Source organism: Eumetopias jubatus, unplaced genomic scaffold (assembly GCF_037043125.1).
Source record: "Eumetopias jubatus isolate StellerSeaLion01/CBP00866 unplaced genomic scaffold, mEumJub1_p1.0 scaffold_12, whole genome shotgun sequence".
Taxonomy (NCBI): Eukaryota; Metazoa; Chordata; class Mammalia; order Carnivora; family Otariidae; genus Eumetopias; species Eumetopias jubatus.
In genome coordinates this window covers 58,582,202-58,605,614 of record NW_028274818.1, presented here as the reverse complement: position 1 = coordinate 58,605,614, position 23,413 = coordinate 58,582,202, and the positions used below count along the sequence as shown (strand labels likewise).

The 23,413-nt window shown below is 47.6% G+C and overlaps 1 protein-coding gene across 1 annotated transcript in view; it reads left to right on the top strand.

The window, feature by feature from the left end:
* The window catches only part of MPZL1 (myelin protein zero like 1), a 59,145-nt gene extending 45,558 nt beyond the window's left edge, over positions 1 to 13,587 (top strand). The window contains exons 5-6 of the mRNA XM_028111923.2: positions 2,053 to 2,155; positions 11,096 to 13,587. Of these exons, the coding sequence (XP_027967724.1) occupies positions 2,053 to 2,155; positions 11,096 to 11,197 (205 nt within the window). The 3' untranslated portion in view covers positions 11,198 to 13,587. The remainder of the gene's footprint in view (positions 1 to 2,052; positions 2,156 to 11,095) is intronic.
* Positions 13,588 to 23,413: the final 9,826 nt, after the last annotated feature.

Below are 23,413 nucleotides of genomic sequence, written 5' to 3'. Positions count from 1 at the left end.
TCGAATGCATGGCTGGACTTCTCCAAACTGGGATAACAAAGAGTTGAACACCACAATGTACCAGCAATAAAGAGAAGTAGATTTTCTTTCTGTTTATGGCTTCTCAAAGAGAGCACCTCGGAGCAGAGGGTGCGTGTCTAACTGAAGGACCTTCTCTCTCCCCCACTCCAGCTGGACAGCTAGCCCATGTAAGCTCTGTAGGACTCCTGGGGTAAGACCGAGCGGAGGCCGGATTCGGGCTGCAACACGAGCCGGGCCCCCTGTGCACAGGCTCGTCAGCAGCCTGAAGGGAGTGTGCTCAGAGAATTGCATGCCCTGGCCCCCCGTGCTGCTGGGCGGCGGGAGCCCTGGAGCCCTGGCCCCCCGTGCTGCTGGGCGGCGGGAGCCCTGGAGCCCTGGCCCCCCGTGCTGCTGGGCGGCGGGAGCCCTGGCCCCCGTGCTACTGGGTGGTGGGAGCCCTGGACCCCCCGTGTTGCTGGGCAGTGGGAGCCCTGGCTCCCTGTGCTGCTCCAGTCTTTAGGAGTGCCGTGTTCTAACACGTTTGAGTGTTCAAATTCGGATCTTGTTTGCTTGGAATGCTTCTGTCCTGCTGACTCTCTCTTCCCTTTTGCATGGTGAGTGCTTTACGATGAACTGTAACTGGAGCGTTGGTTTTCAACATGAGACTAATCCAGGGTAGTGACCCGCCAGGGTCTGTAGTTCTTGCTTTGGGAGTCAGAAGGGGGCAGAAAAGCGTGCCTTAGAATCCTGCATGGCATCGTGTATGCTGCTTCTCTTCTTACTGTGGTTTTTTTTCCCCCCTCCCCTGCTTTTTCTACCTTGGTGTGCCGGGATCAGATCCTGCTTCTCTTCCACTTCTTAAGGAAGGCTGACATAGAGGACACACGGGGACTGTAACGGGGCTGGGGTCCTCTTCCACTCCCACTAGACACATGGTAACTAATCCCATTGCTGTTAACATTGACGTGTATGTATTCAGCCCTTCCCCCTTGTGGACAACTAACCAGCTAGCTCTGAGCTAACCCAACAGTTATTATAGTTTGTCCACAAATATGTCCTGTGTTTGCATTAGCAACTTGTTGAGCGTACCATCCCAGGGAAATTGGGTTGTCAGCTTTCCCGGAGGTTTTATGATCATCAGAATATATATATATATGTTCTTCATGTAGAGTGGCTTTGTGTGTGTGTGTGTGTTTTAGTGTTCTTGTGTTCTTTCATATGTGAATTGTGTTATTGGTGGTTGAGACCCTCTTTGTGTTAGATACTCAGACCATTTTGGTTTGGGAATACAGAGCTTAGAGCTTCCTGTTTCAGAGAAGACACAGTTCACAGAACACACAGTTTGCTTTGTTCTTAGTAACCACACTTGAATGTGGACCTCCCCAAACCTCTAAGATTTTCTTTAAAAATGCATCATAAAGGATTTAAGCTCTGACAAGTACCATTAGAGAATCCCCAATGAGTTACCTCCTGGCATTCACTTTACCTTCTTTATTTATGAGATAATGCTTGTTGTGCCCAGAGTCCTGACGAAGTTCAGCCTTTGTGATGTGACATTCCACAGTCTTATCGTTTGTCACTTCCTGGGTTTTCTTTGGTTGGGTTGTAGTATTAGTGGGGAAACTGAACATGGGGAGCTAAGGAATGGAAGGGATGAGATGAGCCAAGGCGACAACCCTGGATGTGGATCTTTAATTTTTGAAATACATTCAGCAGAGGTTTGCTTTGGATTGCTATTACGAAGCTTTAGCTTCTTTAAGCATTAATCCCAGAGGAGGAGTGATAACAGGGGAAAACACAAAGCAGCAAACCAAGGTTGCACTACATTGGTTTCTATCCACACACAGTAGGTTCATTGATTTGAAAGAAATCGTGTCAGGGATGAAAAATAGCCTCAAGATCTGTGACCATTTTGATACTCATTGTTCTGTTGTGTTTGGTTTTATCTGCTGCTTCATCTTGTCATCACTTGCATATCTATATTTTTTTCCATTTATTTTAATTTTATTTATTTTTTTTTTACATTTGTTCTCCAAACTGCCAACTCACCAGCTGCAGTACATCAGAGAGTGTGTCACCAGTTAAGCAGGCCCCACGGAAGTCCCCCTCCGACACAGAGGGTCTAGTAAAGAGCCTGCCTTCTGGATCCCACCAGGTAACGGCTGATTGCAGTTCTGCCCACTGTTCTGTCCTCTCTAGTTTGGTGCCCTGTCACTTTCCTGATGTAGGAAGCAATACTGAGCCATTAGACAGGAAAGAGAGCAAGAGAGGGAGAGGGGGAATAAGAGCTGGCTTACGAGGGCCACAAGAAAATATGTGGAGAAGAATCGACCCGAGTAAAGGTTTCCACCAAAGCACTGCTAACGGATTGTTACTAACAATGCCGCTCTTCTCGGCCAAATGAAATTAGAAAATGGCCTTGTCTGATGTAATTCCTTGATTGCTTAAGGAAGTAAATCTAGTGAACTAGGTTGTGTTTTGAGGCGCTCTGTAAGACAAGGAATTAGGGAAAAGTTGATATTCTTGGTATTGAAATTAAATAGAAAAAAATATTTTGTATGAGTTCTTTAGAAGAATTTGAAAGTAAGCATGTATCCGAATAATTGGTAGGCTTGATGAACGAGGAAAGGCATTGATTTCTACTTCTCATAGAAAGTACAGAAGAGAAATAACTTTTATTTGGAACTCAGCATAGGATCTAGCATTGTGGTTAATACTGGGTTTCGGCGATGTTGTTGGAACTCTAATTGTGGCACGGCAAAAATTCCAGAGCTTAGTACCGACTCTGTCCTTCTGGGGTAGAAAGCATTCTAAGGAATTTGGCCAATGACAGCTTTTCCCTGAGGTGTTTTGGAGCTCAGTGGATTTAAAAGGAAGAAAGAAAAGAATAACAGTGATCTGTGGAAGTGGTACTCATGGGCCTTATTCCGTCAGCAGTGAGGAAGCGGAGGCATTGTGATGTAAAATCACTGAAAGCACACACCCAGCAAATCGCAGAATTGGGTCTAGAACTCAAGTTCTTCTAGCACATTCTCTGTCATATCATAGCATCAGGGCTCATGACTAATTCCTAGTCCTCATGACTAATTCCTAGTCTATCTGTCTCTCTCAGATAACAGTGTATCTCAGATACCTCAGTTCACTAATTCGGGTTGCAAATGGGAATAGGGTTATAAATAAAGGCTTGAGAGTTAGGCATAACATCTGAATCTGAAGAAGGCTTGGAAACTTTTTCTTCTGCTTTGAAGCACTATGGGAATTGCTCACCTGTTGAAAACAAGGCGGGGGGGAGACAGAATGGTTTTTGGACACTGGAAAATGAAACAGCACAGTGTGGTACTGTGATCCCTGAGAGAAAGGACACAAATAAGAGGAGCCCTGTGACTGTCTGAGCTTACTGTCTTGAGGCAGTTTCCAGACTGCAGTGCTGGGAGGGGCAGCACAGACGGAGCTCAGTTGTCCCACTGAATTGAGGGGCAGAAGTCAGTATTTGGGGAGATTAAGGTGTCTAGGATTTATGAGGCAAAGTACCAGAGAAGAAGAAACTACACAGAGAAAAAGAGACGTGCAGTGGTGGGGCTCCCTTGAGCCTTTTCTGAGTAGAGATTTTTGCACGCATGGGAGAAAACACCCTCCAACCAGAGAAAGAACCACCTGAAAAGCAGTAGGTTATATGATACCAATCAGGGCTGGGAATTGTTTGTGTTCCTCAAGGCCAGAGTTCAGAGACCTCGTGATATACAGAGTATTGGTTGCAGTCCTGAGAATGGTCATGCCTTAGTAGTACGGCTAATTAGCACCAAGGTATGGACACTGTGGACCCACCATAACAAAGCTTAAAAGGAGGCCTTTAAAGAATCAAACTAAACTGAAGTATTTTAGCTGCATGCCAGAACAAAAATCCAACACTCTTTATAAGAATACAACAAAATCCAGCACCCAACAATGTAAAGTTTACAATGTCTAGCACCAATCAAAAATTACCACACGTACAGAGAAGCAGGAAAATAATAACAAAACCAGGAGAAAAGTCAATCAATAGAAACAAACCCAGAAATGATAGACAATGGACATAGAACCAGGAGTTTTAAACAAGTATGAAAATTTTTTAAATTACCTTGAAGGGAACCTTGACATAATGAGACACATATAAAAAAGACTAGAATTGGGGGGGGGGCAACATTGGATGGCATAATCCACAGAAGAAAATATCAGTAAGCTCAAAGACACAGCAATAGAAACTACCCAAAATGAAGCACGAAGAGAAAGGCAGACTAGAGAAGATGGGCAATATCTGATTAGAGTCAGAAAAGGGAAGGAAAGAGAAGGGAGTAAGAAAAAAAAATTAAAGAAGTAAAAGCCAAACGCTTTCCATTCTTTTAACTATTTCTTCTGGTATTTATCTTCATGTTTCTAAACAACTTTATTATATTACTACTTCTAGATAGTTCAGTTTTAGATATTATCTACCAACTCCATACTATGGAAAATGAGAATATACGTTTCTTTTTCTCCCAGCCTTTCTTCCCAACACACATTCTGTATGCATACATACGCACGGGCCTCTTCCCAAGGTGGTTATGTCACTGGATTTAGGTATATTTCAAAGTTGTGTGTAGCTTTTTTTTTCCCCACCATTGTACCACATATATTTGTTTCCTTTTGTAATTTTTTATTTTTCATGGAGCCAATATTTGTCTTGTTTTTTTATTACATAGTACTTGTTTGTTTATTTAAAAGGTTTTATTTATTTATTTGAGAGAGAGCATGGACAGGGGGAGAGGCAGAGGGAGGAGAAGCAGGCTCCCCACTGAGCAGGGAGCTCAATGCGGGGCTCAGTCCCAAGACCTGATCATGACCTGAGCCGAAGGCAGATGCTTAACTGATTGAGCCACCCAGGTGCCCCTTTTTAAATAATTTTCAAAAAGCTATTTTTTATTCCCTAATTATAATATCCTGTACTTGTTTTCATGAATGCATTTTTCTTCTGAGCTTATCATTTTTTCTTAGGTTTTATGTAATTTTTTTATTTAATGTTTTCTTCTGTCACTTGATTTTGCTGTTTCTTTTCGATTACCTTTTTCTCTTATAATTTCGGTCTTTTATGTTAGAAGCTTTACTCGTATGCTTAATGATCCTTGATATGTAAGGTACTCAAATCTGCTCAGAAGCTCTTTGTGCAGAGATAGAGCTTCCTGGGTAGTGGGTTTCACAGTTGGTATGAAGTGCTGGCTGTCTTCCATTGGGGGACCTCTAAGTATCAGTTGCTGCGAGTCTTTTTTTCTTGGGTTCATCACTTTCTCCAGAAAGAAACCCCTGCATGGGAGCTGAGCAGAGGAAGGAGAGATGAGGGCTCACTGTTCTAGAAGCAGACTTGCCCACCCCGTTTTGAGTGCCAACACCTCCCCCTGCCGTCCTGCTATCCCTGAGTCAGAGATGGCTCACTTGCTGCGAGTAAACCCCCAGGGTTCCGCCCAGGCTGAACTCAATGGCATTTTCTAGAGGTTGGTGAGAAGTAATCCAGCCATTGTGTCAATCTGTATTGGCATTTTTCAGCATTCGCAAGATAACACCAGATTGGCTTCGGGAGTAAAATTGTGGCATTCCTCACAGTTGGTTCCTGGGTGATTTCCTTTGTGCTCAGGGCAGACCCCTGAAGGCCTCTTCCGTCTCCCATCAGGTTGTAAATCAGGGTTTCTGTTCAGGTGGCATGTACCTGAGTACCCTTTGTCTGACTTAGTTATTCTTATCAAGTCATACAGTACCTTTTATTTTACAGTCGTACTTGTTAAAACTAGTTTCTGCCTTACCTGTTTCTGGAACTTACAAATCCTTTGCCAGTTAACGCAAGGCTTGGAAGTAGATCATGTGATTTCCTAGCAGACTTCTCTTCTAGTTTTTGTTTTATTTGGCTTTGCATTTAGTGGCCATGTCAACTTACAACAGGGACCACTCTCCTAAGGTTAAAACATTTGCTTCATTCACACCGTAAAATTCCTAAATGCCATAGAGCATTAGCAGGTGAGCCTAGTGTGTGCTTTTTTTTTTCTTAAAGATTTATTTATTCATTTTAGAGAGAGTGAGCGCGGGGTGGGGGGGGGGCGGGGGGTGCCAGAGGGAGAGAATCTCCAGCCAGACTCCCCGCTGATCGCAGAGCCTAACGCGGGGCTCGAGCTCACAACCCCGCGATCATGACCTGAGCTGAAATCAAACGTGATGCTCAGTTGACTGAGCCACCCAGGCGCCCCTGGTGAGTGCATTTATTCACTGTCGCTCACATGCCATCTTCAGTTTGCATCGTGATGCCTCTCTGGCCGAGCACCGGAGTACTGGACGGAACTTGTAGTTGCCAGAATCCTCATGCTATACCCTCTCTTCAGTTTAACGGAGGCTGCAAAGGTTTTCACAGTTTATGAAAAACTTACTTGACCTGCTATGATCATCTTATTAGGGAATTTATGAGATTCATTACCCTTTGTAAGTTGAATGCAACCAAACATAAGGATTCTCTTAAGAATCTAATCATTCCTCTGTATGTTTTGTTTTGATCACTTCCACACACATGTGGGTGCTTACTATGCGGGTGGTGTAGGCTGAACTCAGGAAATGCAGGGGTGATGAGCACCCAGACCCTGCCCTCAAAAACCTGAGAGTCTTCTGGGTTGTTAAGATCATTTTTAGGCTTTTCTGTGATGGCCTGAAATTTTGTTTTATTTTTTATTTTTATTTATTTTTAAGATTTTATTTATTTGACAGAGAGAGCACAAGCAGAGGGAGAGAGAGAGAGAGAGAGAGAGAAGCAGGCTCCCTGCTGAGCAAGGAGCCTGATGTGGGACTCGATCCCAGGACTCTGGGATCATGACCCGGCCGAAGGCAGCCGCTTAACCAACTGAGCCACCCAGGTGTCCCGAATTTTTTTTAATATCCTAATGAACAGATTTTTTTTTTTTAATACCCTGACAAACAGCCTTGAGGAAATCTTCATACTTAGATGAACTCCAGGGTAGTGTTTTAAGAATTAGTAATGTGTCACAGACTGGCACTAACTCTGGGATCCAGCCAGTGGTGTGAACTTGGGGAGAATTATTTTACCTCAGCATCTGTTTCTCATCTCTGAAATGATGGGTTGCGCGGCAAGTCGATCTTCTCATTTTTCTGTTTTTAATTATAAGGGCGGTGGTGCACTATGCTTTATAAGGACAGGTATAGGCGGTTGCTGCCCATGCTAGCAATCAGATTGGTGAAGTGGGGGCATGGATAGGAATATTTGCAAGCTATCACTTGGTACTTTCTTCCAGGGGTTTTATCATGACATGTTCCCTGATCAGCAAAACCTTCTATTTCCTACCCACAGGCACCATCCGAGAATCTAGTAGCATTAGTAATTACTACTTGGAGGAATAAATAACTCCATGTTATTTTGTCAGAAGAAGGGAAATAACAGGAGCGCCCTAAGGAGGAAATTTACAAAAGATGAGATATAACACCCAACCAGGACATGAAATTTGCTATATTATTTGTCTTTGGTCACTATTTTTGTTATAACTGGAAGGCTTGAGTAAAAGTAGCTTTAACAGTCAGAGGTTTATTAACTCACAAGCAGTCCCAACGCAAGGTACTTCTGTGTTCTTTAGTTCAGTGGCCCCACAGTGTCATCGACGACATAGTCTTTCCGCCTTCTTCTTTCATCCTCTGCATATTGTCTTTGTTCTTGGGCTCCTTCCTGCAGCCTCCAGATGGCCGCCATGGTTTCCGGCAGCACCTGAGAAAAGGCAGCTGGGAGAAGAGCTAAAGCTCCTCCCATGCGGTTTTTATTATGGATTTCCTTTACCAGAAGCCCCCCAGCAGACTTCTCTGAGTCCCGACTGGGAGAGGGTCACATGCTGATGTCTCTTCCCGTCATCGGCAAGGGGACAGGGATGATGACGGGCTTCACCCCTGGGGGCAGGGAAGGGTGGGGTCATTTACCTGGGCAAAGGGATGGGGAACACCAAACCCGAATTAGGGTTCTTCAGCGAAGTGGAAGTAGAAGGTTGGGTTGGGAAGGGTGTTAGGTAGGCATTACTTAGAGTATTCTGGCATTAGGGATGAGAAGCAAAACTCTTTCTTTGTGAAGTTTAGTTTAAAATAATTTTTGTGGGTCTCTTTCCTGAATCCTTTTCTGGAAATGGTTAATGTTTTGAATGCAAAAGGCAGGGATTGGTGGGGGACAGCGATGGAGTGGACTGGTTAGGTACCTATCAGCTGGGGCACAAGGATGCGGTAATGTTTGACGTACGCACGCTCTTCGCCTCATCTGGTTCTCACAGCAGCCCTGCGAGGCACATTCTTTTATCGTCCCTGTGTTCCACATGAAGAAACTGAAGCTTTGTTAGGTTGAGTCACTTGCTCAGAGTTACTAGTTAGTGGCAGAACTGGTGTTAGATCCAGATCTGTCTGGCTCAAAGGTAGGTGCTTATTGTCTCCTGCCTGTCCGGTTCTTTTCAAGTCCATTTTGATACTCAATCTCATTTATCTCAGAGTCCTAATATGTGGCTGTTTCACACCTATTTTTGGCAGTGACATAAATACTGAAAAAGGTGTTTTATGAACAGTCACTGAGCATATGGTAAAAGCAAATGTTCTCTCTTGGTGGGGTACCTGTGCTAGAGGATCGGGCGTGGTTGAGATTAGAAAGGGGCGCAGAGACTACGGAAAGTGGACAGCAGGACCGAGCACGCTGGCTTCTGCGTAATCAGTGCATGTTTGGAGGTGGGCCTTCTTGCTCTTCCGTGACCCTTTCTTTATGATGCCTTTCCCCCCACCTTCACCAGTTGGTTTTTATATTGGAATACATTTCATACACATGGACTTTAGGAGTAATTTTATCTCTAGACCTGGGTCAGGCAATTTGCTTCTTGAAACATTTTCAGTAGTTAAGGACAATTTATGCAGTAAATAGTTGGGGGAAAATGTATCCAGAGCGATTTCTCACTCGATTGCTGTAATTCTTTATGGTAAGGTACCCCCCCACCCCCACCCTGCCAAAAAAAAGTGGAGGGTAGAGGGGGTGAGTGCCAAGATGTACAGGAAAAACATCTAGCTTAGCATAGGTGCTGTTCTTGATACTGTTCTAATTCTCGAATACCCAAAAGTGACTTATCTTCGTTCCCTGGATCCTCCATGTTCCACAGAGACCCAGGATACTTTCAGCTTCCAAATAACCTTCAGAACCCAGCTTCAAAGAGCTGTTCTAGATTGAGCTAGATCTAGCAGCAGATGCCTGATCTTGAGCCACATCCCAGAATTCCTTTGGATCCATTACATCATCCACCCCTTCACTGGCACCTACTGGGTCTGCCCAGTCCTGCTCTAGGCACTTAACTAACAAAATCCCTGACCTCGGGACCCCGTTCTAAGAGGGAAAGGGAATGAAGACATGGGATAGTGGTAAGCAATTTGAAAACAAACAAACAAAACAACAAACCACACACACAAATCCATCAATAGGAGGGAATTCCTTTTATCTTTCAGTGTTTTCCCCATTGCTTTCGACAAATTGTTGTGTCCTCTTGCCATGGAAGACAGCACTGTCTCACATGAGAGACTTTACTGGTATTTTAACATTTACTGACCGATTCTCCACTTACTCTGTGTTTTTTTGTCTTTGTTTTCTCTGTTTTCTTTCTTTTCCATTCACCTAGTGTATCAATTAGCTAGTGCTGTGTAACAAACCACCCCAAAACATAATGGCTTAAAACAGCCACCATATTTATTTGGCTCCCAATTCTGTGGGTTGGCTGGGTAGATTTGGCCAGGAGAGTCCAGCCGATCTCTGCACCTGCAGTTGGCTGGACTGTCTACAGTGGTCTCAATCACAGTCTGTTAGTGGACAGGCGGTTGGCCTGAGAGGCAGCCCTGGGATATTGTTTTCTAACCACTTCAGGTGCATATCGTGTGGCCCTGACGGCCAGCATGTCCCTTCTGGAGAAGTTGGAGGGCCTGCACTCCTCTGGATCCCCCACGACACATTAGGGGATGCAAGTTCTGGGGTCCCCAGGTGGGAATAAGGATGTTTAGTTGGAACTACAGGCTTCTGGCTACTGAGCTTATGATTCCAAAGTTGAAAGCTTAAGCACAATATTTGACTTCTCAAGGAGAGTTTCCTGGATTGGGAAAAAAGTTGACTTTGGGTTATATTGAACTTGACTTTTGCAATCAGGGCTGTTGTGTTATTGTTGTTTCTAACTTTAGAATCTCTGGATTGGAAGGGAGGGACAATAAGGGTTGTGAAGTGCGAGCACCCACCTGATACTTGAAACACCAGTGTCTGCTCGGGCCTCCTCCCCCAGGAGCCAGAGAGCTCACTGTGCCTCCCAGCAGCCCGCCTTCCCTGGCTGTCCTGGCTGGGGCCCTGGGGCCCCCTTCCTCACTGCTGAGGCCAGAGGGCCTCCTCTATACTAGTCCATCCAGAGTTTTCTTCACATTGCTCCAGATCATAGCTTTTTGGTTTTTTATTTTAAAACAGGAAAAATAGTTACCTGGTCTTAGATATCAAAGAAGCAATACCCTTATTAGTTATGATAGGATCAGACGAAAAGAATTATATTCTCAGTAGGTACATGAGAGAATATTTGAAATGTTTTTAAGCACCTGTTTGTACAAAGTGACCAGTTCAAATCGATCATATCTTTGGGTGATACCCAACATGCTGGTTTCTTAGGTGCTCACAATTTCAGTGGGTCTCAGGTGCCCATCTTAGTCCTTAAAACTCTGATCCCAGTTACAAGGGTTGAGGAATTCTGTGGCAGATACAAAGATAAGGGTACTTCCTGAGGAGGAATATTATATTGTGTAGAAATTCCCGGATACAGAAGTAGATGGAATAATGTAATATGCCTCCGTGCACCAGCTTTAACAATCACCGGACAACCCCAAACTTGTTTTAAAGTCAGCCCTGGACATACTGTTCCTAAGAGGTCTTCTTGAAGACATTCCGAAGAAGGAACTCATGACTCTGGAACCCTAATGTTACCACTTTGATGATTGCTTCTGCCCGTGCCCCTGGAGGGACCACCAGTTTTCCCACACCCCTAATTGTCCTTCTCTTCTCCAGGGCCCAGTCATATATGCGCAGTTAGACCACTCTGGCGGGCATCACAGTGACAAGATTAACAAGTCAGAGTCTGTGGTGTATGCGGACATCCGGAAAAATTAAGAGAAGACCCAGAACATATCCTAAGCAAGAAAAAAATGAAAGGGGACACTTATGCAGAAAATGTAGCCCATAACCACGTGTGGCCTTGGAGAGCCGGGCAAGGACAAGCACATGTTCATTCGTGGAAGGAGAAAAAGATGTGTATAAAGGATATGTATAAATAATCTATTTAATCTGATATGGGGAACCAGTGTTGCATGATGAAAAGATGGTATGATTCTCCATGTGTATAAATTGTCTTGCTGTTTTGTACTTTCTTTCAGGGTCCTTTACAGTTGGGGAAAGTCAGAAACATTCCTGTCGCTGTCATTTAGATGTGGTTGGCCTTCATGGAGATGGTAGCAGATCTTTAGTATTCCAGTAGACATGGCCCTTCTGTCTCAGGGCTTAATCAGTCTTTGCATTTATCGTGGTTGGAGAGTGGAGACACTGTCCTGGCATCGTGCCCAGGGTGGCCTCTAACAGAGGACCTCCATAAGCCGTGCCACTTGAACACAGTTCGAGACGTTTTCGTTGGTGTTTTGGTTTTTTGCTTTATATGTTGTGAGACTGACCTTAATGTTACACCCTTGATCATATCATTTGGTGAATTTGTCATAGCAAGACCAGCAAAGGATAAATGCCAAGGTCACCTCTTTCTAGGTACTTTTAGATCAATACCATATACGTAATTGAAGTAGGAACCCCAGGCCTTGCTTGAGGAGTACGGTGCCATTTGGAGAGTAAAAGGTGCCACTTATATTCTTTGCCCAAGTCCTCCCTGCTTGAAATAAGGGTCCCCATACAGCCGAAGGAGAGGAGTTTCATTTCTTTTTAAGTAGGCACAAATTGGGATAATTACAAAGCCAGTCTGTGGCATCCCGGAGCTGTCTCTAGAGAACCGTCTTTTTAAAAGCTTCCGTCATGATTCCGGCGAGAGGTGGCATTGGTCACGGCTCTGTGATAGCTTCATGGGGCCTCAAAGGTTATAGATAGTCTAGATTTTTAAAGTCAGCAGGTAGGGTTATTAGCACTTCTGCTCTGGAAGTCTCTTCTCTGTTACTGTTTTGGTGTTTGGGGTGGGGTTTTTTTGGTTTTTCTTTTTTTGTTTTCACTCCCCCCCCACTTTTTCCCATTACGTGGAATTGATAAATAAGGAGGTGAGGGGAAATGGGGGTATCCTTTCCAAGAATTCATAGTCTTCAATGACTACCCTTCTTACCCCGTCTCGAGCCGATGAGTTTTTATCTTTTACTGGGAATGAAAAACATGGGGAAGATCAGCGAACACTTGTTTTTATTGTCATTCCCCCCTTTTTTCTGGATGATTTTAACAGAATTTCTTTTCCACTTAAAATTACGGGAAAGCCCCCCCATCGGGCAAGATCCCGGCTAGCCGGGCACAGAGCACGTACGGCCTGTGCTAGTTTTCCTGCCGCTGAGTCTCAGGCGCACCCAGAGCGGCTCGCTCTGCCTCCCCACCTGCTGTCACCTTCGTGCGGTGACTCCGAAGCCCACTTTGCAGAGCGCTCCCAAAGGGCACCGGGCGCAAAGCTGTGCACGAGCTGATATGGGGGTGCCCAGGGCTCGCCCCACACGTTTCTGCGAAGTGGGCAACTTCGCCATGCCCCCGGAAACTTCCCTGCATCCATTCTGAGAACCGCAGGAGCCTCTAAAGCCCTGTGTGCGCGTGTGTGTTTGCGGGGGGGGGGCGTGCTGGGATCATCACCCTTCTTCCAGCTGATGATGGCGATCGATGTTCTTGGTGAGCCTTTGCCACCCGAGAAGCGGACAGCTGACCAAGACCGCCGTAAGGTAGAAAGGACACAAATTGCTGAGAGACCGAGGGGGGTGCCTTCGTCTGTGTCATGTTTCCTTGAGTCCTTTTTTACAGAGAAAAGGGGCATTGTCCTTTTTCTTCACAGGTCCTGCGAATAAAGTAGACGTTCCTAACACGTCCTGAGAGCGACAGTCCCGGTTCCTCCTTTCCTTGCGAGGACGGGTGCTTGGGAAGCTGCCACCGGGGGCATCCAGCGCAACCTGGCGCTGACAGCTGCCTCCTTGGCCCTGGGGCTTTCTCCTAACTGCCTCTGGATTTTTTGGCCCTTTCTCTTGCGACCCAGTGTCCCCATGCCTGGCCACAGATGACAACAGTTGGGTTGCTTTCAGCTAGCAGAGCTGCCCTTCCCATGTCTAATTAGTGGCAGAAGGAGACCTTTTAACGTTCTGTGTGATCAGGGGCCACCTAGAAGCGATTACTTAAGAGGTGAAAATCCCAAACCACCTGTAGGTTTTCAGTGGCAATGTATCCAGCTAGGGAAAAACCATCGAGTTCATTGTTATTTTTTGTTTTTTTTCCTTCTTCAAAATTGTTGTACTTTTGTGGATATTTTAATACATCTTTTTCAATTACTGAATTGTGTCATGTGCTCATTTTTAACCAAGTAGAAAAAGAGATGAAAGCCTTTTCATTCACGCCACTCGGGTCCCACTGGCCTCCTCGTTCTTCAGGAACACCACACATTGCCAGCTTCAGGCCCTTTGCCCCTGCTGTCCGCTCTGCCTGGAGCTCACGTTCGGCACTTCTTTGGGTGGTTTGCTCCCTCCCTTCCTATAAGTCTCCGCTCACCTCAGAGAGACCTTCTGCCATATATAAAAGAGCAGCCTCACCCCCTCCCCTGGCTCCCCAGCCCCCTCAGGCTCACTCTGTTTCTCCTTCTGTCCAGCTGTACATATGCTTGTCTGTTTGTTGGAGCACGAGCCCCAGAGCTTTGCTGTTCTGTTCGCTGCTCCATCTTCAGTGCGTGGACTAGTATGTGGCGCTTGGCAGGGGCTCAACAAGTGTTGACCAATTGGATGATGGATGTTACTCATTCAACACATTTATATCGAGAACCGTCCTGCCCCAGGCGGTGTGCCAAGCATGAGAAAATAAAATGAACAAGACAAGGAGCTCTGTCTTGGCAAGGACCTTGCCACAGAGTAGGGGTAACAGGACATAACAGTAATAACTAATAGCTACTAAGTACTTGCTGTATGCCAGGCACTCTGCATAGCATGATGGACGGTACGCGAGTACTAATCTTAAACCCACTCTTAGTTAGTTAGTTTAAGATTTTATTTATTTGATGGGCACCTGGGTGGCTCAGATGGTTAAGCGTCTGTCTTCGGCTCAGGTCATGATCCCAGGTCCTGGGATCGAGCCCCGCATCCGGCTCCCTGCTCCGCAGGAAGCCTGCTTCTCCCTCTCCCACCCCTCCGCTAGTGTTCCCTCGCTGTGTCTCTCTCTATCAAATAAATAAAATCTTTTTTTTAAAGATTTTATTTATTCATAAGAGAGCGAGAGAGAGAGAGGCAGAGGGAGAAGCAGGCTTCCCGCGGAGCGGGGAGCCCGATGCAGGACTCCATCCCAGGACCTGGTATCATGACCTGAGCCGAAGACAGACGCTTAACCATCTGAGCCACCCAGGCGCCCCGCCAAGCATTGTTCTTAAACACGGTGCCTTGTGGCCTAGCTCACCAAAATAAACAAATAAAAGAACTTCTTCCTTATTCAAATCAATGTGCTGTGTGCCTGAAATGCAGTTTTCAGTGTTCTGAGGAGCTAGGTGGGGGTGAAGTGAGGGAGGTGGTTGTATAGACACAGGCCCAGGGGCCTTGACCTCAGTTTGGAAGACAGTATGGCGACAGTCTGTTCAGAGCTGTGTCACGAATAATGTCTAATAAGCAGTGATGTTTTCTAGGGAGTTATTAAATTTGGTAAATTACCACGGAGGCCCAAGCCCCTGGCTCGCATACCTCCATGCTCCGTGGAGTGGGAGAGGAAAAGTTAGGGCCGTTGGGATCACCTGTGGGAGCGGATCTCCCGTGAGCCGCATCCATCACATGTGATGCGGCAAAAAGAAGAGAGACGCCTCCCTCCTCGCGTGGAGGCAGAAGTACTGGGGAGTTGCCTCCTGCTGGGGCTCTGGTTTCCAAGCTGTACGGGGAACATGCCAACCAAATACGTACTCGTTATTTCCGAGGGCGGCCACAGCCCCAGGCGGGCTGGTTCGGCAGTGTTTAAGAGGATCTCTTCCCCGCTTGAAGCTGAACGCTCCCTCCTGATCCTTCTGGATGATTCCGGTGCTAACCAGGTTGGATTTAGGGCCCGATGACTTAATCCCCCCAACTGCCTGTGACGGTTGAGGGAGCATTCTCTTAGAGGAGGCAAGTGGCATTTGTAGTTGGTGGAGGTGGTGCGAGGAACCGTCTGATTTTATGGCAGGTTCCCACATGTACACATCGTTCCTGTATGTTCAAGATCTTTTATTATGGAGAATTTCAAACAGGCACGAAAGAGAATAGTAAAACCCACTTCCACATATCCGTCCTCAGTGATTGCTTCATCCACTCCTTTGTTCTTTTTCCTCTTTTCTGAATTATTTGAAGACAAATCCCAAAACATGTCAGTTCACCTGACATTCTTTGGGCATCTTTAAAAATATGTAAATTTTCTTCCATAACCATAATGTCACATGTAACAAACTTTTTTAAGGTTTATTTATTTATGAGAGAGTGCGCACGTGCAGGGTGAGGGGCAGAGGAAGAGCTCTGAGCCAGACACAGGCTTGATCCCATGACCCAGAGATCAAGACCTGAGCAGAAACCAAGAGGCCAATGCTCAACTGACAAAGCCACCCAGGCGCGCCCAACAGAAACGTTTAAAGAAAAACCACACATTAAAAAAAAAAAAAAAATGAAATCTTGCCATTTGCAATGACATGGATGGTACTAGAGAGTGTTATGCTAAGTGAAATAAGTCAATCAGAGAAAGACAATTATATGATCTCACTGATATGTGGAATTTAAGAAACAGAACAGCAGATCATAGGGGAAGAGAGGAAAAAATAAAATGAGACGAAACCAGAGAGGGAGACAAACCATAAGAGAGACACTTAATCAAAGGAAACAAACTGAGGGTTGCTGGAGGGGAGAGGGGTGGAGGGATGGGGTAACTGGGTGATGGACATTAAGGGGGGCATGTGATGTAATGAGCACTGGGTGTTATATAAGACTGATGAATCACAGGCCTGTACCCCTGAAACTAATACATCATATGTTAATTGAATTAAAATTAAGAAAAAACACCTTTAAACAAATAATTCCTTGACTATAGGGCACCTGGGTGGCTCAGTCGGTTGAGCGTCTGCCTTCAGCTCGGGTCATGATCCCAGGGTCCTGGGATTGAGCCCCGCGTGGGGCTCCCTGCTCCTCAGGGAGTCTGCTTGTCCCTCTCCCTCTGCTCGTGCTGTCTCTCTCACTCTCAAATAAATAAAATCTTTAAAAAAATAATAATTCCTTGATTTCATCTAAAACCTAGTTCATACTCAAACTTCCCCTTGTCTCAAAAATGGCATTTTATAAATGGTTTCTTCAAATCAGGATCCAGACACGGCCCCGGTAATGATGTCGTGCCTCTTCCGGAAACAAAGACGGGACCATAGTACCCTGCAGTTCGCTGTCTTCCCTCAGCATTGTGTCTGAGAAGCTTCCGTGCGAGCGCGGGGAAAAGTAGGCCATTGGCCATTAACTACACCCAGGGGGCCTTCTCTTGGGTAGATGCACCATATTTTAAACCATTTCTGACTTCCTGGATATTTGTTTCTAGTTGTCTTGTTTTAGTCCATCCCAAGCGGTCCTGTAATTGTCACTCATTCTCATGAACTAGTAAAGAAGAAAGGCAAATGTAAACTATTTGCAGCTCCGGAGCAGCAGAACAGGATGAGACGCGTCCTCCTGGCCCCTGGAAAGGGGATGTGAGAGTGACAGTGGTGGCCCTCCAGCTCACTCCCACATCACATCCTTCCTAACGCCACCGGGGCTGGCCCAAGGGCCACTGACGGGGCTGTAAGGACAAGAGTTGGGGGCAGGGGGCAGGCGGGAGCTCTAGCATCTACAGGGGACCTGGCTGTGTTTACAAGAAAGGAAACGCAAACCTTTCTAGCCCCCAGAGTCCCGGACGAGCTGCCACTTCCAGCTTCCCTTTCCTCCTGCAAACAGGATGTTCAACTTTGTCCCCTCTCGGCTCAGGTTCGGGTTTGATCGTCCATCCGTTCCTTCCCTGGGAGCCTCGTGGCCCGCGCCTGCAGTGCTCCTGAACATAAGCAAGGGCTGGGTTCTTTTCTTTTTTTTTAAGCTCCACAATTGCGAAGAGGAAGTCTGGCAGGTTTAAGATTCCCACATTGGCTTTGGAGCCCTGCCCTCCAGTGCTGTGTGGTGGACACATTTGGGGCTCACTTTGCCCTCCTGTGCCCAAATCACCGCTCTCCTGAGGGAATGGGGGACAGGGGCGAGCTAAGGCCAGCTTGCTGAGGGCCTGAGGTTTGCCCTCCCCTGCCACGGACTCCAAGGACACTGAGCTTTGACTCTAGATCCATTCTCGGGTCTTTCTCTGGCTCTGAATGGGGTTCTTTTTTTAACAACACGGTGTCTTCCAACTCGATAAAAGAAACATAAATGTTTATTTTGTAGGGAATCTCTTAAAATGTACAAGAGACCCAGAGGAATGCGGAGCGTGGCGCAGAGAAGCCCCACCCTGGCTCTCGCAGGCCCCGCGGAACCCCAGAGGGTTTGTTTCTAACGTGTCTGGACGTTTCTAGCTGAGTAAAAGCCCCAGCCTTTTCTGCGCCTAAGCCGTTCCTGAAGCTGGTTGCTCTGCCAGAGGGAGATGTGTTTCTGAAAAGCTTGCCCCGGGGATTTTGGTCCCAAAGAAGGTAAAATATCCGCGGGCCACGTGGGTGCTGGTGGCCAGCACGGGCCACGCCGAGCTCCGGGGTTCAAGCCTGTGAAACAGCACCGCGCCCTGGGGAAAGGAGTTGCACGCAGAGGGCGAGGCGTGAATCCCTCTGACACATGCAGGCGCCTCAGGACAGGCAGGCCTGGGGAGAGCAGGCCGAACTAAATGACTTAATGTTGGCTAAGTGAGGTTGAGCAAGAGCGAAGAAAGCCCACGGGAGGGAAGCAAGCAGGAGAGCTCACACCTGGCTGGAAATAACTGGCCTCCTTCCCATGAGAGAAAGTGCAAGATTTGGCTCCCTATTGAACATTGTCTATTGCAATTCATTCCGGGCTTTTAGACGAGGACTGTTCCAGGGTTCCCCCGCGTGCCTCCTCCTGCAGGTCAGCAGGCATGCATTCGACTCCTTGCAAAATGCAATCCCTTCCCCTGGAGGCCAAGGCAGATAGGGAGGAGGGTAGAGGTATAAAGCAGCCTAGCTGATGTATGACCCGGCCGTTAGATGAACATCAGAGCTGTTGTGAAGCACTAGTCTGGCATCCTGGAATCCCATTAGATGGAGAAATACATCTTGATAAGAGGTTTAGCCTACCCAGCGTGATACATTTTCTCTTACATACTAATAACTCCCCTCTGATCCAAGCTGGTATTATTCTTTGCTATACAGATGTTCCCAATGAATGTTTGGAGGTTCTGCCTTGGCATTTTAAGGTTAATGAAGTTACTGCACTGTGCTATATGGTAGCCAGTGGCCACATGCAGCCATTGACATTGAAATTATTTAAAATTAAATAGAACTTAAAATTCAGATCCTCAGTCACACTAGCCACACTTCAAGTGCTCAGTAGCTACATGTGGTATTGGAGTGTATTGGACAAGTGCAGAGATGGAACCTTCCCTTCGTCACAGAAAGTTCTGCTGGACAGCGCTGGCGAAGACCTTGCAGGGGCGGGCAGACTTTTCCTAAGCTGCACCGCCCACACACTCACAAGACTGGTGAAGGCCGTTCCAGTTGGAGGGAACAGCCCAAAGGTTCAGGCTGGGGGAGGGGGGTGGAGAGAGAGAGAGAGAGAGAGGCCAGCGTGATTGCATCAGACTTGGCAGGGAGCCAAGCCTCGAAAGCCTTGCAGTCCGGGCTAAGAAACTGGGATGTTGTCCTGAAGGCAAAGAGTTTTAGGCAGAGGAGTAGTAAACAGGGATTTGCAGGTGAGCAAGCTCACCCTGCCAGTTGGTGGGGGGTGACAATCTGAATTCATCGGAGCAATTCATTATGTGGTTGCGGAGCTCAGTCACACACCAACTGGATTTTCCGCAGCAGTGGGAATGAAGATGGCCAGGAGGGTCTGAGGAGGGTTAGGGAGAATGGGAAAGGGCTTTGGCAGAATATAGTGACTGGGCGGGGGGGGCAGCTGGAGAGAGAACACTGGAGATGAGCAGTGACCAGCACCACTAAGAGATGGGAAGCCGGGTCACCAGGAAGTGATCCTGAGGGCGCTGGGGCTGGGGCGGAGGCAAGAGGGAATGATGTAATAGTCCGTTCAGAAAGTCCCGGGAAGACACAAGTGCTTGAAACTTCCCCAGTCCCTGCTTGACTGGGCTTCTCCCTACATATTTGTTACTTGTGAGCATCCTCCTTGAAAAGCCAATCCAAGATTTCTAAATGTTCTGCCTCCTCCAGTATCTCTCAAATCAAAGACCCGACTTCTGTCTCCACTGACCCTTCTCTACTGCAGACCATCCTAATTCCAGGCCTACAGACAGCAACTACCTCCCAGCCTTCATGTGGGCCCAGCTCCCTTCCATCCCACGGTCCACAAAGGGGTGGTCTTTCTAAAATCAGTAATGTGGTCCACGCACTTCCTCAGTAGTCAGTGCCTCCCGTAGGGCCGGCAGGATAAGGGCCCAACCCCTAAGCCGCCCGGACCACCAGGCCTTTAGCGATGCCGACCCCACCCGCCTTCCAGGTCCTCATCACACCCGCCCGGCTCAGTGGAGCTCCGTTCCGACCACGTGGGAGGCCCGGGCTCTCCCTGGCCTCCACAACTTCTCCAGCATTGAATACCAGCCCAGCCTGGCAAGTCTTCCCCTGGCTGAGTCCTCTTTCTTCTTCCAGGAAGCTTCCTAGAAAGCCGAAGGTAGTCGCTTAACCGGCTGAGCCACCCCAGGCTCCCCTGGACCCTGAATTTTAATTGCCTGTTTGTTCCCTCTGCAGAATTGAGTGCCTCACCTGAATTAACTCGTATCAACCTTTAAGGTGGATACTATTATCATCCCCATTTTAAAACAAAGGAACTGCCCCCACAAAGAGGTTAACTTGTCCAAGGACACAAAGCTAGCAACTGGCAGTATGGAGATCCAATCAGTGAGGTCCCGGACCCACACGTGTCACCACCATGCAGACGGGTCCTTTTCCCTCCTTTCAGCCCCAGCACAGATCCCGGCCACTGCTGCCGATGCTAAATAACTTTTGTTCATCTCCATGAGGGTCCACACAGTTTACTCATTCAGTAAATAATAGGTTCCTACTTCTCAGGGTGCCTGTAAGAGTGAACTTGAGATGATCAAATGAAAATGTTAATACGTTCATCAGTTTGCAAGCACTTTCTGAGCACTTCCTGTCTGCCCAGGCACTGGGCCCGGGCCTGGAGGTAGAGAATGATGACAGAGCCCCTGCCCTCCAGGAGTTCAGGGACTTGCCAGAGGAGGGAGGGGTCAAGGGCTCATGTTCAAAAAAAAAAAAAAAAAAAAAAAGGAGATATCATCTCTTCTCCGTTCCTCCTGAAGCCTTCATGGATTAGGTGCCTTCTCCTAAAAGGAATTCACCGAATCTACCTTCTCCAGCGATGCTGCGGGAGGTGGCCAGAGCCGCCGCTGTGGAAGCGTAAGTGGTTTTAAGGGTCTCAAGACGCGAGCCCGTAGCTGGACCAGAACTTCTGTCCCTGCGGCGGCGGCGGCCGCGGCCACAGCCAGGAGGCGCTGCTGCCATCTGCTGGCCGGAGAGGGGACGTGCCCGCGCCCGTCCTGTTGGTGGGAGGCGGAATCGCAGCCCGAGCGGGACGCAGAGCCGGGTCGCTGCCGCAGTGTGTTTATCCTGGACGCGAGGAAAGTGACAGGAAGGTCACATAACTGGTCTGCGGCATGGTCGGGACCGGAAACCAAGTGTAGGGCTCCTACAAACCTGGTGCTCTCTCCTCTGGACTCGGGCGCGGGCAGACCTTCGCAATGCAGTCTGGGAGTTGCAGAGCTGCCCTTCCAGTAACCCCCGGCCTGCCTTCTCCCCGTCCGCCTTGTCCAGCCTCGCCCGGGCTGTGCTTGGGCTTGCTCAGAAGCCAGTCAGATAAAGGGAAAGAAGCTTTTGAAGTTTGGGGGAAGGAAGGATTGTGGGCACCCTCACATCCCAGCTCCTCACCGGAGGCTTTTGTCTTCTGGTTCTAGTCATTTAATGGCAGGCCCTGCCCCAGGCCCGGGGATATAGGGGTGAGGGTGGGGCGTGCGTAGGGAGGAGGGCACACTCACCTCCAGGACAGCGCAGCCTCTGTGGAATGGGCCCCCAGACGCTCGGCCCACATCTCCTATAAGCTCCAAACACCTCTTTGTTTTGGCCAAGCCGCGCTCACAGGGGTCCTCATGTGCACGCCCAGGCTGTCCTACACACCCACCCGTCTTCCCCCCCGGCTTGCCCTCCACCCACTCCAGGAAGGGACAGTGTAACCAAAATGACTTGTTCCTGAGGCAGTTCAGCTAAGTCTTCTGAGCTGTCGGGCTTTTGTGGGTGCTACCGTCCACCACTCTATTCTTACCATAGCGCAGGGGGCTAAGCGAGCTTTACTGGGGCACCTGCTTCCGCTAATGGATTTATGAGCTTGCCAAGGTCAAGGACGGGTCTTTTATGTCTTTGTAGCATAACCTCCACTCCTTAATCAGTTCCTGGTACGTGGTGATTAGTCAAGACATGTTAGATGAATAAGATGAATGATACACTAAATAATGAAGTCAGAAAGCGAGTAACTTTTACGTAGAACCATGAGAGGAGTACCCAACTTCTAGAAGAACAACTTTGAAGGGGATGATACTTACACGCAGGTTACTATTTGATGTGTTTATTTTAAAATCAGTCATCGGCCTAATAATTTTTTTACTTGTATGGCACGTTGTCATTTCCAACAATTTTTCACTTCTGTCATCTGCGATCCTCACACCCATGCACTGAAACAGGGAGGTTAGGTGACGAGCCACAGGAATAAAGTATGTGTGTGGTAGAGCTCGTCTTGGAACATAATGCTGTAATTTCCCAGGCAGCTATTCTTCCCATGTCCCAGCCACCAGGCCTCTGTGGGGCACGGTTATGTTACCAGGATGAAAAGTAAGCGCACCTCCGCTTTTTGCAGGACAATGAAATACTGGCCTACTAAAGAGACACCTGTCTGGTGGCACCACCTGTGGAAATCACTAAGAGAAATCCATTGAAGCGCATTGAAGTGCATTGAAGCAAGACATGGCGAGGCCCATCAGGAGAACCTCCTCCTGGGACCAGAAGAGGACTGGAATCAACAAATGGAAATCCTGGTGCACCTGCTTGAGAGGGCCACCTGGGTTCATGGAATGAGCCAGCACAAGGGAGCTGTGGCAGTGCAGAGGTGGGCAGAGTCTACATGGATTCCACTTGTACCCTCAGAGGCACAAAATGCCACTAAGAACTGTTCTGTCGGGGGACGCCTGGGTGGCTCAGTCGGTTAAGCGTCTGTCTGCCTTGGCTTCAGGTCATGATCCCGTGATCCCAGGCTCCTGGGATCGAGCCCCGAGTCTGCTTCTCCCTCTCCCTCTGCCTGCTGCTCCCCCTGCTTGTGCTCTCTCTCTGTCAAATAAATAAATAAAATCTTAAAAAAAAAAACACACACACAACTGTTCTGCCAACAAAGAGAGGCAGTGACTGCAGGTGGCCCTGGGCACATTCTCCAGCGTCTGGGAAATGAAGTTGAGTGCTATTACTTTCTTTTCCTTCCTTCCTTCCTTCCTTTTTCTTTCTTTCTTTTCTTTTAAAGATTTTATTTATTTATTTGACAGAGAGACACAGCGAGAGAGGGAACACAAGCAGGGGGAGCGGGAGAGGGAGAAGCAGACTCCCCACTGAGCAAGGAGTATGACACAGGACTCGATCCCAGGACCCTGGGATCATCACCTGAGCCGAAGGCAGATGCCCAACGACTGAGCCACCCAGGCCCTCCATGCTGTTACTTTCTTAAACAAGCAAACAAACTCTAAGCATGTACATGTACTTGCATCAGAATTACTAGTATTTCAACTTAAAAAAAATCTATTTCCACAGATACTCGATGCATGTGGAAGCCGCAGTCAGGAGCCACAAAACTATGTCTTTTCAAATCTTGCCTTCACAGACCTTAAAAGCACTTGCCCTTTGCAATGCTGTACTACGTACAAGAGATGGGACAACTGGACATG